Here is a 13,334-nt window from a genome sequence, read left to right on the forward strand (position 1 = left end):
AAAAAATAATCTCCCACAGTGACAAAGAACAGAATAGGTGTTGTGGTATAATAGAAAAAAATATATTGGGATGCCTGGGTGGCTCAGTCAGTTAAGCATCCAGCTCTTGGTTTCGGCTCAAGTCATGATCTCAGGGTCTTGAGATTGAGCCTGGCTTTGGGCTCCCTGCTTAGCGGGGAGTTTGCTTAAGATTCTCTTCTTTGCTCCATCTGCCCCTCGCTCTGCTCAGACACATATGTGTGTGTGTGTGTATGTGTGTGTACACATTCTCTCTCAAATAAATAAATCTTAAAAAAAAATTTTTTTTTTAATAGGGTGCCTGGGTGGCTCAGTTGGTTAAGCGTCTGTCTTTGGCTCAGGTCATGATCCCAGAATCCTGGGATCGAGCCCTGCGTTGGGACTCCCTGCTCAGTGGGGAAGTCTGCTTCTCCCTCTCCCCCTGCCCCTCCCCCCTGCTCGTACACGCTCTCACTCTCTCTCTCTCTCTCAGATAAATAAATAAAAATCTTTAAAAAAAATTTTTTTAAATATTTGGTCTTTGTCTCCTAAAAGTCCTGAAATTTAGTGGAGGGATAAGAGTGTTTTTGTATGCTGAGATGACAGGTGGCTGGGGTCCCTAGATAGCTTCAGATTTCCAGAAAGACCAAACCCTGTGTGTAGAGGGCTGAAATTTTCAGCCCCACCACCCCAGCCCGATCTGCAGAGAGGGAAGAGGGGTCAGAGATTGAGTTCAACCACCAGTGGCCAGTGTTTTAATGAATCATCCCTAGGTAGTAGAGACTCAAAAAAAACAAAAAAAAACAAAACAAAAAAACCCCTAAACATTGAGGTGCCTGAAGAGGGCATAGAAAACACACACACATACTATCTCTCTCTCTCTTTCTCTGTCTCACTCACTCTGGTGAATTATTGAACCTGAGGGGGTTTGTGGGAACCCCAGATGTACAGGCAGTAAATAAGTACAGGTGGCCTGGGATTTGGGGTTGGCATCTGAAGTGGGGATAGTCTTTTGGGACTGAGCCCTTTAACTTAGAAGGATCTGACAGTAACTTCAGGTAGATAGTGTCAGAATTGAATTGTTGGATACCCAGTTGGTGTCAGAAAATTGGAGAAACAGCTGGTGTGAGAAAAAACCCCACACATTTGGTATTAGAAGCATTGTGAGTAAAAACAGCTTAGTGCTCAGTATAAAACTTGTGGAATGAAATTTGGTGATTTTTTTTTAATAGAACAATAGACTTTTTCCATTCTCTGCTTTCATGTATTTTAATCTTATCTCTGTTATCATCCATTATTATTATGTGCTCATTTATCAAATAGGTTGAGTATTTTACAACTGAAGAAAATGGAACCAGTACTGCCTTCTTTGAGTTTATAAATTTTAAATTAACTTAAAATGAATTGCTTCTGGCTCCATTGCTTTGTAATAACAAACCTGCCTCTCAGCCTTATACATTGTTACTGCTTATTTAATTGGTAATGATACTTGCAAATAAATGATTACTGTGTTTGAAATAGAGTAAACTGTGGAGTATAAATAAATAGAATATATATGATTATTAGTCTCTTCCCAAACCATTAAAATGCCACCAATGAAAGTATAAATGTATGTATGCCATTTCTAAGAATGAATTCTATATATTTTTTTAACCTAAAGATGAGGAAGTCACAAGTATTTTCATGGTTTGTTACTTTTGCTTCAAATATATCTTAAGGCATGTAATATTTTGTTAAGGTAAATAACAATGAGAACAACAAAAACCACTGGCAACTTTATGCTATTACTAGGCTAAAAACAGTTATGTTTAAAAACTGTGTCTTTATCAATATACTCATTTAAGAGAAACTGTTAAAATCTTGTGCAACTTTGATACTACAGGGACTTAACTTACCTTTCTGGCTCTAGGAAAGGCCCAAGTTTTAGGGAAAATTGGTAATTATTCTTGAGACTTAGAACGCAGTCATATTTTTTGTACTCCTCAACTGGCTTGGAACAGTGTTTAGTTAATAAACATTCCTTCCAGGGTTGTTCAGTTGGCTGCTGACTTCACTGATGATGATTTGTTGGACAAATAAGGAAGTAAACACTGCAGAGTTTTTTGGCTTCTGCTCCACTAAAAACATAGCAGAGAAGGGCAAAAAGTTCCTGTTTGCTAAATAGGAAAGCTTAGGGAATCAAAAGCATCTTATAATGGAGGAATCAAAAATTATGTTTAGTGTATCTTAGTGTGTTCTTCAAATATGAGTATTTGAGATATTTGAGAGTAAGTGTCTCTAATAGGCTTCCTATTTGTTAGAAACACCCCTACATTTATATTTAATTTCATTACAGATCCAATACCCCTGGACCAATTATTGCTACTTTCTCCCTGACAGTGCCGGGGGAGAAAGTAGAATCCAGTGATCATGGGCAAAAGTAATCACCTAGAACAGGAAGTATTCAAAGAAAACCTAACCTCCCTTTGCAGTGTTTATCTTATTTCTTCCTCTTTAAATTAAACTTCGCTTTTTTAAGATAAGGGAGGGAAAAAGTTTAATAAAATGGTCCTAAAGTTTCAACTGGAGGTCTTTATCTCCTTCCCACTTTCCCTCCTCCTCTCCCTTTTCTCTCTTTCCCCCTTTAATCATTTCTTCTCACTCCATGGTTTATGTGGTGGTTGTTAATTATGTGGCAGGCGTGTTTCCCTCTCAGCACTTTTTTTAAGTGAGATCTCAAGTCCTGTAGGAGTTACCTTTGTGGCAAGGTTTTTTTTTTTTTTTTTTTAAGATTTTATTTATTTGACAGAGAGAAAGACAGCGAGAGGGGAACACAAGCAGGGGGAGTGGGAGAGGGAGAAGCAGACTCCCCACTGAGCAGGGAGCCCGATGTGGGGCTCGACCCCAGGACCCTGGGATCATGACCTGAGCCGAAGGCAGACGCTTAACGACTGAGCCACCCAGGCGCCCCTGTGGCAAGGTTTTAAACTACAGATTTAATGTTGTTAATAGCAACAGGGCTGTTCATATTCTGTATATCTTCTTGAGTGAGCGTTGGTAGTTTGCGTCTTTTAGGGAATATTCCCATTCCATCTAAATTGGTGAATTTATTGGCATAAAGTTGTTCATATCTTTTTGACATCTTTATGTCATATCTTATTCTTGAAATTGGTGATTGTTGGTTTCTTTGTCTTTCTCTGTTTTTTTTTCTTCTATTTCATTGATTTCTACCTTTATTATTTCCTTTTTTCTGCATAGTTCAGTTTTAATGAAATGAAATGAAAGCTGAGGCCATTAATTTGAGGTCCTTTACTAATACAAGGATTTGGTGTTAAAGAGTTACCCTCTAAATGCCAACATGAGTTCACTCCTTGGTGAGTCAGAAACTGGACCAGGCTGAATTGTTGCATAGAGAAAACTTTCATTTGCAGCAGAGGAGATCACAGTGAATGACTTCCAAAGCTGTGACTCCCTGAGAGAGGGTGAATGGGTTCCTTTTGTTTAGGGTTAGGATGAATATTTAGATTGGGAAGCCTTGTCATCATATGTAGAGGCGAGCATAAGGTCACACACGTGCCTTAAAGAAACATGCCTACACATACATTGTATGTTATGTAAATGAAGCTGAGGCTCGGAGATTTTAGTATTATAATGAGGTAAAAGTAGTAGTTGCTCATTCCAGAGGTCACTCCATGGTCCTTCTGTGCAGGTGCAGGTTGGGGGTTTAGCTCAAAAGGTCTGGGTGGTCTGGGCCTGCGGGGGTCTTGTCAGGGCAGTCTCCATCACCTCAGGGGTGCTTTCAGGTTTCATTTACCTGAGTTAAGAGCTAAACAGAAAAGAATAGCTTACGGAAAAATATAAGACAAAGGTTAGTGAGTACAAGCAGGTGGGCAGTGTTAGGTCTTGGGACCTAGTTGGTGACATAAACACTGCTGGCTGTATATGACAAATTTTGCTGCGTTGTGTTTTCATTTCTGTTCAATTTAAAATATGTATGCATAATGACCAACTCTTTGCCTTGTTTTGTTCTCTTGTGCTTAATCGTTTGGCCAGGATATTTAGTACAAGGGTGAGATGATGTAATGATAGTGGATATCCCTATGTAGTTCATGTTCTCAAAACAAATGCTTTCAGCATTTCATTGTGAAGTATGTTATTTGATCTGGGGTTTTGGAGATCCTGTATTAGATTCCTAGGTTGCTAAGAGTTAATGTTATACATGGGTATTGAATTTTACCACTTTTTCTCTATCTTTTGTGATATGATTTTTTTCCTCCTAAATTCTATTAATATGTGAAATCATAGTTATTGATTTTTTAATGTTAAACCTCAGATATACTTAACTTTGCATTTCTCAGATAAATCTATCTTTCTCATACATTTTTTGGTCTATTTTGGATTTAGATGGACTAATGTTTTGTTAGAATACTTCTGACTATATTTTCATTAGTAAAATTGGCCTTGTAATTTTTCTTTATCTTACCTTTCTCTTCAGGTTTAGTATCATTGTTACACTGATCTCACATAATGTGTTAAGGAGTTAGCCTTTTCTTCCTATAACCTGTGTATGTGTAAGATTTGCATTCTTTCTCATATGCTTGGTAGAATTTGTCATTAGGCTAACTGTGCTTAGAAATTGCTTTGGGAAAGTATTTTTGTCTATCAGTTCAACTTATTAAATGTTGTAAGACTGTTCAGAGTTGTTTGGTTGGTTCAACTTTTAACAAGATATCTTTTTCTAGGGGCGCCTGGGTGACTCAGTCGTTAAGCATCTGCCTTTGGCTCAGGTCATGGTCCCAGGGTTCTGGGATCGAGCCCCACATCAAGCCCCACATCGGGCTCCCTGCTTGGCGTGAAGCCTGTTTATCCCTCTCCCACTCCCCCTGCTTGTGTTCCCTCTCTCGCTATGTCTCTGTCAAATAAATAAATAAAATCTTAAAAAAAAAAAAAAAAAGATATCTTTTTCTAGGAATTTTTCAGTTTCACTTAAAATTTCAAACTTCTGGGCATGAAAATATGCCTAATATCCCCTTGTTAAATGTTTTCAGGATTTCTGTTTCAGGGTATCTCTTTTCACTCCTTCTGTTTCTCATTGATGAATTCTTTTTCTTCCCCCCCATCACTCTCACTGCAGAAATTTATTAAGTTTATTGGTCTTTTGAGGAAACCAGTTTCTGGTTTGTTGATTCTTTCTGTTATTTATAATGTCTTCGACTCTTGATTTAGTTGTCTTCTTTCTCTCTTTGAAACTAAGTTTCTGTCTTTTTGTAACTTCACTAAGATGGATTCTTGGCATATTAATTTCCAGACTTGTTATTTTCCCATATATACATTTAAGGGTATAAGTTCCCTTCTACTTATTTTTTAGTGGTCCTATGAAGTATTTTCATTTTTGTCCAGTTCGACAATTTCATTATGAAATAATATGGCTCATTTATGAGCCATAGTTATATAGAAATGTAGTTTTATTTTTAATTTCCAAATTAAATATCCAAATTCCAGATTTCATTTTTGTTGTTGTTGTTTTAACTTATTTCTAGCATGAAGGCATGGTGGTTAGAGTACATATTCTATAGAATTCTAGTTCTTTGAAATTTGATGAGACTTACTATATGGTCCAGTTTGTTTAATTTTTATAAACATACATATTTGGACAGAATATGAATTCTTTATTTGTTGGGGCAGTTTTCTGTATATGCCCCATTGGTTCAGTTTGCTAACCATGTTGCACAAATTTTCTTTACCCATAGTGATTTTCTGTCAGATTCTCTCAGGTACTAAGAAAAACAAGTTAACTCTTTCTCCCGTGATTTTGGAATTGCCCATCTCTTATGGGTTTGTCCAATTTTGCCTTAATATGTTTTGAAGCCATGTTTCTAGATATATACACAATTTAAACTCTTTATTTTTGAATTAAATCTTTTATCATTATGAAATGTGTTTTTATCTCTAGTAGTGTTTTTTATTTTATTTTTTTGTTTAAATTCAATTAATTAACATAAAATGTATTATTAGTTTCAGAAGTAGAGGTCAGTGATTTATCAGTTTCATATAATACCCAGTGCTTATTACATCACATGCCCTCCTTAATGTCCATCACCCAGTTACCCCGCTCCCCTCCAGCAACCCTCAGTTTGTTTCCCATTGTTAAGAGTCTCTTATGGTTTGTCTCCCTCTCTGATTTTGTCTTGTTTTATTTTTTTCCTCTCTTCCCCTATGATCCTCTGTTTTGTTTCTTAAATTCCACGAGTGGAATAATTGTCTTTCTCTAATTGACTTATTTCACTTAGCATAATACCCTCTAGTTCCATCCACATCGTTGCAAATGGCAAGGTTTCAAATTTTTTTGATGGCTGAGTAGTATTCCTATATATCTATATCTATCTATACACACACACATACACACACACACACACACATACATCACATCTTCTTTATCCATTCGTCTGTCATTGGACATCTGGGCTCTTTCCATAGTTTGGCTATTGTGGACATGGCTGCTATAAACATTGGGGTGCAGGTGCCCCTTCGGATCACTACCTTTGTATCTTTGGGGTAAATACCCAGTAGTGCAATTGCCTGTGTCGTAGGGTAGCTCTATTTTCAACTTTTTGAGGAACCTCCTTACTGTTTTCCAGAGTGGCTGCACCAGCTTGCATTCCCACCAACAGTGTAGGAGGGTTCCCCTTTCTCCGCATCCTCGCCAACATCTTTCGTTTCCTGACTTGTTAATTTTAGCCATTCTGACTGGTGTGAGGTGGTATCTCATTGTGGTTTTGATTTGTATTTCCCTGATGCCGAGTGATGTTGAGCATTTTTTTATGTGTCTGTTGGCCATTTGTATGTCCTCTTTGGAGAAATATCTGTTCATGTCTTCTGCCCATTTCTTGATTGGATTATTTTTTTTTTTGAGTGTTGAGTTTGATAAGCTCTTGGTAGATTTTGGATACTAGCCCTTTATCTGGTAAGACATTTGCAAATATCTTCTTCAATTCCATCAGTTGTCTTTTGGTTTTGTCGACTGTTTCCTTTGCTGTGCAAAAGGTTTTCATCTTGATGAAGTCCCAATAGTTCGTTTTTGCCCTTGCTTCCCTTGCCTTTGGAGACGTGTCTAGCAAGAAGTTGCTGCAGCCGAGTCTAGTAGTGTTTTGCTTAAAGGTGCAAATTGTCTTACCTTAAGCTTTCATTTGGTAAGTATTTGCATAATGTATCTTTTTTTTTACCTTTTATTTTCAACCATTCTGTATCCTTTTTTTTAAATAAGCATCTCCTATAAATTTAGTTCAAAAAAATCTGCCTTCTTTTGAGCATTTATTTCATTTGCGTGATAGAATTAGTGGTAAATATATAGGTGTAATCTTACCATTTTATTATATATACTTTGTCATGTCCTTTATTTTTTGGTTGTTAACTCTTAAAACTTTTTAATTTTCATTTTTTCTTTTTGTTTGGAAGCAACATACTTTGTTTATCTAGACTATATGATTAGTCTAGAAATTACAGCAAGTATACATATTTAACAAAATTAATCAGTGCCTTTTTCCATTTCCCGTACTAGGACTTAGTGGACTTTCAACTCCCATCTAGTCACCTTCCAACTCATAGGTTATTGTTGTCCTTTAATACCACATTCAAAGACCCTATAAAATATTACTATTCTTACTTATTGTACCGAATTATCTACTAATTTTTTTGTTCTTCAGTAATATTTGCATCTTTGATCTTGTATCTAGGATCATTTTTCTTCTGCCTTAAGCATATATCCTTTAGGATTTCTCCTCCTCCTCTGAGAGAGAGAGAGCTCATGCATGCGAGCAGGGGGAGGGCAGAGGGAGAGAATCTTAAGCAGGCTCCACACTCGCTGTGGAGCCTGGGGCGGGCGGGGGGGGGGTACTCTATCTCACTACCCTAAGATCATGGCTGGAGCCAAGATCAAGAGTTGGACACTTAACCAGCTGAGCCACCCAGGCACTCCTGTCATCTCTGTTTTGATGAGAAATGAGTTTGATAGAACTTCGGGTATAGGTTGCAGTACTATTGTATATGCTCTTTTTTTTTAAATCTTGGATGAGGTTTGAACATTTTTTTTTTTCCTCTTGGTAAAAACTTCCTAAGTTTAATTTTTTATCATGTACTTTTTAAGAGGATATTCACTATTGGAGACAAGAACAGCTTGTGCCTAGTTAGGACTGTATGAAATGTGTTTGTAATAGTCTTAATCATAGGGGGAAAAATTAGGTGGTGTTGGACCTGGAGACTTTAAATAGTTTTAAAATTGTTAGCAGCTCGGTCTTAGCATGCTTTCTCCTAAGTGATATTTTCATTTCTTTTGCATAGTTTTACTTTTATCAGACCCTTCTGATTTCCTGCTTTAGATGTTTGTCAGAAATAGAAATACTAGCAACTGCCTGACTTCCTCTTAAAACATAGAAGTAATTTTTAAACTTAGTTCACAGTAATGTGTAAATGCCTCACTTTTTAATTTGTTCTTGAGACTTTCAAAACAGTGGAATGAGTGTTGTCATATTTTTGTAGATGAGAATGTCATTATTTCAATAGAGAGCCTAAACTTTTTTTGCTGAATCATATAAAATATCTACAAGCAGGCATACCAAAACAAAAGGCAAGATCTTACAAGAGTTAGGAATATAGGAACATGGTATTTGGGATGCAGAGGTGTCAACTTTTCATTTATTTGAGATCTTAAAAGGGAATTCTTTTAAATTAAAACAAGTTGCTAAAAGCAATGTATTTTGAAAAAAATCTTTACCCTGCTTTAATGTTTGCAGCATTTTTATTGTTTCAAGGGATTTCAAGCTTATGACTGTTTGATTTCTAGAAATTAAACTTACTCTGTTAAAAAATAAAGTTTCAGGGCACCTGGGTGTCGCAGTTGGTTCAGTGGCCGACTCTTGGTTTCAGCTCAGGTCATGATCTCAGGGTTGTGAGATCGAGCCCTGCGTTAGGCGCCACACTCAGCACAGTCTGCTTGAGATTCCCTCCCTCCCCCTCTGCCCCTTCCCCCTGCTCACTCCCTCTCTCTCACTAAAATAAAATAAATAAAATCTTTTAAAAAGATAAAGTTTCTGTAGCATGTAGTATTACTATTTACCAAAGCCTTAATAAACATTTGTGTTATTACTTTTCTTTTTGAAGACATAAAAGAAGATTCTTAAAGCATGTCATTTTATTTAAAGTAGCTATTCCATGTAACCTACTCCAGATACATCTGGACTATTTATTGATAACCCAGTTTCCCTGGCAAGAGGCGATAATGCAGGGACGCTTGGGTAGCTCAGTCGGTTAAGCGGCTACCTTCGGCCTGGGTCGTGATCCCAGGGTCCTGGGATCGAGTCCCGCATCGGGCTCCTTGCTCAGCGGGGAGCCTACTTCTCTCTCTCTCTCCCTCTGCTTGTGCTCTCTCTGTCAAATAAATAAAATCTTTAAAAAAAAAAAATTAAAAAAAAAAAAAAGGCGATAATGCATATTAGGATAGATTAAATGAGAGTCATCTTTAATTTATCATGTTTCTCTGTAAAATGCAAATATGTATTTTTTTAAGTCATAATATTTTTTGTTTGGAGTGGTTATATGATTTAATATTATAACATGAATCAATGTCAAGAAGCTAATAAGAGAGTTGGATAGTTGGTAGTGTAGAGGGATATGAGAGGGCTGGAATTTATAGATTTATAGATTTATAGATTTATAGATTTCTAGCTTTTGTCTTATGTTAAGCCATGATTTCTTTCAAAAGAAGAGGTGTTTGGTATGGTTTTTATTTTGTTTTTTGGTAGAACAGCTAACTTCTCAAACAAGCCATTGCTTATAGGGAACCACTTCCAACCAACAGGAATGCTTCAGTAAGTAATCTAGGGTAGCAGCAAACCAGCATTCCAGAGAAGATATGAAACATAAAAAGTAAACTTTAGCCACAGTAGCAGTAGGTCTTCATTTAAGAGGGAGATTACATTGTTTCCTTTAAATCATAAATAATTGGGTGCCTGGGTGGGGAGTTTGTTCTTTTCGCTTTGAAAATTACTAACAATATTTTCATAGGACAATTGTGTTTGATAAAAGAAAAACAACATGAAGGTCTTGATGGGTAGAGTATCTGTAAGCTTTTTAGGTTAGTAAGAGTGGGGGTAGAAGGATTGGTTGAAGAAACAATTAGAGAATTTAATTTTACTTGCAATGTTCAGAAGGACTTGAAAGATCAGGGATGGGATCCTTCATTTGAGTAGAACTCTTGATGTGATCACTGCCATAGCAGCTCTTAGAAGAATTTTCCCCGGTGGATTATGAGTTCCCTTTCCAAAAGTGCAATAACGCTTAAGGGGAAAGAGGAGATGAAGACTTTCCTAAGATGAACATAAGGTAAAATCGGCCAGACACACATAGTTCCAGTAAATATATTGGTTATAACAGTGGTGGAATCTTAGTGTGCCAGAATTTGGAAGGAACCTCTGGCCCTATCCAACTCTTAAAAACGAGTTTTACAGATAAGGAACTTACTTATCAAAGTTGTATAACTAATTATAATTAGTATAAGAGACTTATGTAATCTGGCAATTGGTTACTGTTAAAAAGTGAAATTTTCTAGTTTTCTCTATTTTTGCTTTGTATTTTTCATGTCTGCAGTTTCCTTGTCTTTCTTAGTTTTCTACTTGTCTCTGTATATTCCTGTCTTTTACTTTTTTATTTCTCTTCAATTAGCCATTATGTAGAATTAATGCATATTTTAAAATCATTGTCTTTATCAAATAATTGTCTTCTGTTTTTTAAAAAGGATTATTTAACTTTTATGTGTCTTTCTCAAAACTGAATAAAATTCAGTTACTCTGTTTTATGTCTATAGAATTCTAAATTAATGATACATATTTTACTATCATCTGATCATTATTAATAGGAGCCCCTGTTAATTTTATCTGAAAAAGAGTTTTCCAGTTCTTGTAATGGGAGAGTGTTGGTCAGAGTAGGGTGGATGGGCAAGAATTACCAGAAAAGCCCACAGGGGAGTAGATTATGATAGAAACACTCTCACTAAAATAAGTCATGAATCGGGTGCCTGGATGGCTCAGTTGGTTAAGCATCTGCCTTCGGCTCAGATCATGATCTCAGGGTCCTGGGATCGATTCCCGCGAGTCCCGCGTTAGGCTCTCTGCTCAGCAGGGAGCCTGCTTCTCCTTCTGCCTTTACCCCTCCCCCCCGCTCATGCGCTCTCTCTCTCTTACTCTCTCTCCAATAAATAAATAAAATCTTTAAAAAAAAATAAAACAACTCTTGAATCTACTTGTTCCCCTTACTATAACAATTAAAATATAAATGCTAATGTCAGAGTGCTAACTTCAGAAGGAAAGAAGAGTATTAGAACTTTCTTTTTGCAAAAACTTTGAAGTCCTAAAGGCAAAGAAAAAGAGCAACTAGAGGCGTATATGGGATGGAAGTTTTTAGTTAAAGCCATCTGAAAAGGAGCGCCTGCGTGGCTCAGTCGTTAAGCATCTGCCTTCGGCTCAGGTCATGATCCCAGGGTCCTGGGTCCTGGGATCGAGCCCCACATCGGGCTCCCTGCTCAGCGGGAAGCCTGCTTCTCCCTCCCCCACTCCCCCTGCTTGTTTTCCTTCTCTCACTGTGTCTCTCTCTGTCAAATGAATAAATAAATAAAATCTTTAAAAAAAAAAAAAAGCCATCTGAAAAGACTTGAAAGCTAAAGGGTGTGGTTGCAGTTGAGCTTCATAATTACCCAGAAAAGAAAGAAATTAGGGAGATGTCTGTACGTTACCCAGTCTGTGGCAAGTGTGTAAATCACAGAGAACAGACAGTTTTACTTATAAATTCTTTGGAAAAGTATTTATGTTCAGGGACTAAATGAAGAAAAAGGGAAAACCTTTATTCAGATTGAGATCAGAGTCAAATGATAGAATTTATAGTAAAGTTGTCTTTATAAATTATAATCTACATGGATTCATGTAAAAGAAAACCCTTGTTTAAAAAGTAAGAATATGTTATTATATGACATAACAAGTCCAGAGGTAGATTTCATGGTTGGTCAGTTCAGTGATCCAGTTTCTTTTCCTGTCTCTGCTTTGTCGTCATTATTGAATTGACTTCATTCTCATACCTGTACAGATTGGCTGTAGCAGTTATGTACATTGCATACAGATAGGAAAATTTCCAGAAGAATAAAAGTAGCTTTGTCTTCTTGGTATGTTTGTTTATAAGCAAAGGAAACATTGGATACATTAGCCAGAATTGGAGTCCACACCATTCTTAAATTAATCTTTGTTGAGGGACATGGGATTAGGGCTTGATAATTATTTGGGATGAAATAGATATATATGGGGAGTTCAATCTATGGCAGCTAGTGTTAACAACTGCTCTTAAGAAGTAAATTACGAATTTATTGATGAAATAAGTTCAGAAGTAAGGCAGAGTGAAACACAAGGCCCTGCCTACCACTTAAGAGCTGCATGATTTTGGTTAAGTTCCTTAATATCTCTAAACACACATTTCCCCATCTGTAAAACAGAGATGATAATGCCTAGTTCATAAAGTTGTTTTTTTAATTAAGCCATATTTAGTCCGTCTTAACTAAGACAAAATGAATTTTAACATTTCGTAAGTATTCAGTAAATATGTAACTGTACTGGTACCAGTACTTTTATCTCTGTGGTTTTGTACTCAAAGAAAATTATGTAAAAATGGAATTTTCACTTTAAACACTTAGTTTTGTTTTTCCTGAAGATATAAGGGCCTAGATCAAAGTTGTCGTGGCACTCATTTTCTTCTCTAGTTTTCTTGTATTCGTCATGACAAAAATGGGGAAAACATAGTAAATTTAGTATGAGCTGCCACTAAAACAATTTGTTTACATGGTTGTGTCAACTAATACTTTACTATTTATATTTGAGATAGCGTGAAAACTGAAGTGACATTTTCTGAGAATGTGCTTTTATTAGTATATTAATGACGTATTAATAATTTCCCTTAATGTAGGCTTTTTCGTTTTTTTGCTATAATAAAAAGTGTAAGCCAGTTAAGGTATAAATAATTCTCTCTCATTCTTTGATATTTGCAGATGGTTTGTTCAATCAGTACATCAGTCAACAGGAATATAAGCCACGATGGAGTCAAATCATTCCCAAAAGCACCAAAGGTAAGCCTTATTTTCTGGGTTGTGGGTGGTTTTGCTTTAATGTCTCAGTTTCATTTTTCCCAGGGCAGCTCAAGTTTTACAGTACTTTGTGTGGGAAATCAAGTGTTTAACGTAAGACATAGGTTCCTTAACTAGATAGCGGAGTTAGTTTACTATATTAAACTTTTCTTTTAAACCTTTTTGTTTTATCACTACAACAGAA

At 36.4% G+C, this 13,334-nt stretch overlaps 1 protein-coding gene across 7 annotated transcripts in view; it reads left to right on the forward strand.

Annotated features, from left to right (window-relative positions):
- The window catches only part of MKLN1 (muskelin 1), a 312,186-nt gene that overhangs the window by 222,601 nt on the left and 76,251 nt on the right, over positions 1-13,334 (forward strand). For all 7 annotated transcript variants that reach the window (XM_036078087.2, XM_078059570.1, XM_078059572.1 and 4 more), the window contains one exon: positions 13,055-13,132. In XM_036078087.2, the coding sequence (XP_035933980.1) occupies positions 13,055-13,132 (78 nt within the window). The remainder of the gene's footprint in view (positions 1-13,054; positions 13,133-13,334) is intronic.

Source organism: Halichoerus grypus, chromosome 12, assembly GCF_964656455.1.
Source record: "Halichoerus grypus chromosome 12, mHalGry1.hap1.1, whole genome shotgun sequence".
Lineage (NCBI taxonomy): Eukaryota > Metazoa > Chordata > Mammalia > Carnivora > Phocidae > Halichoerus > Halichoerus grypus.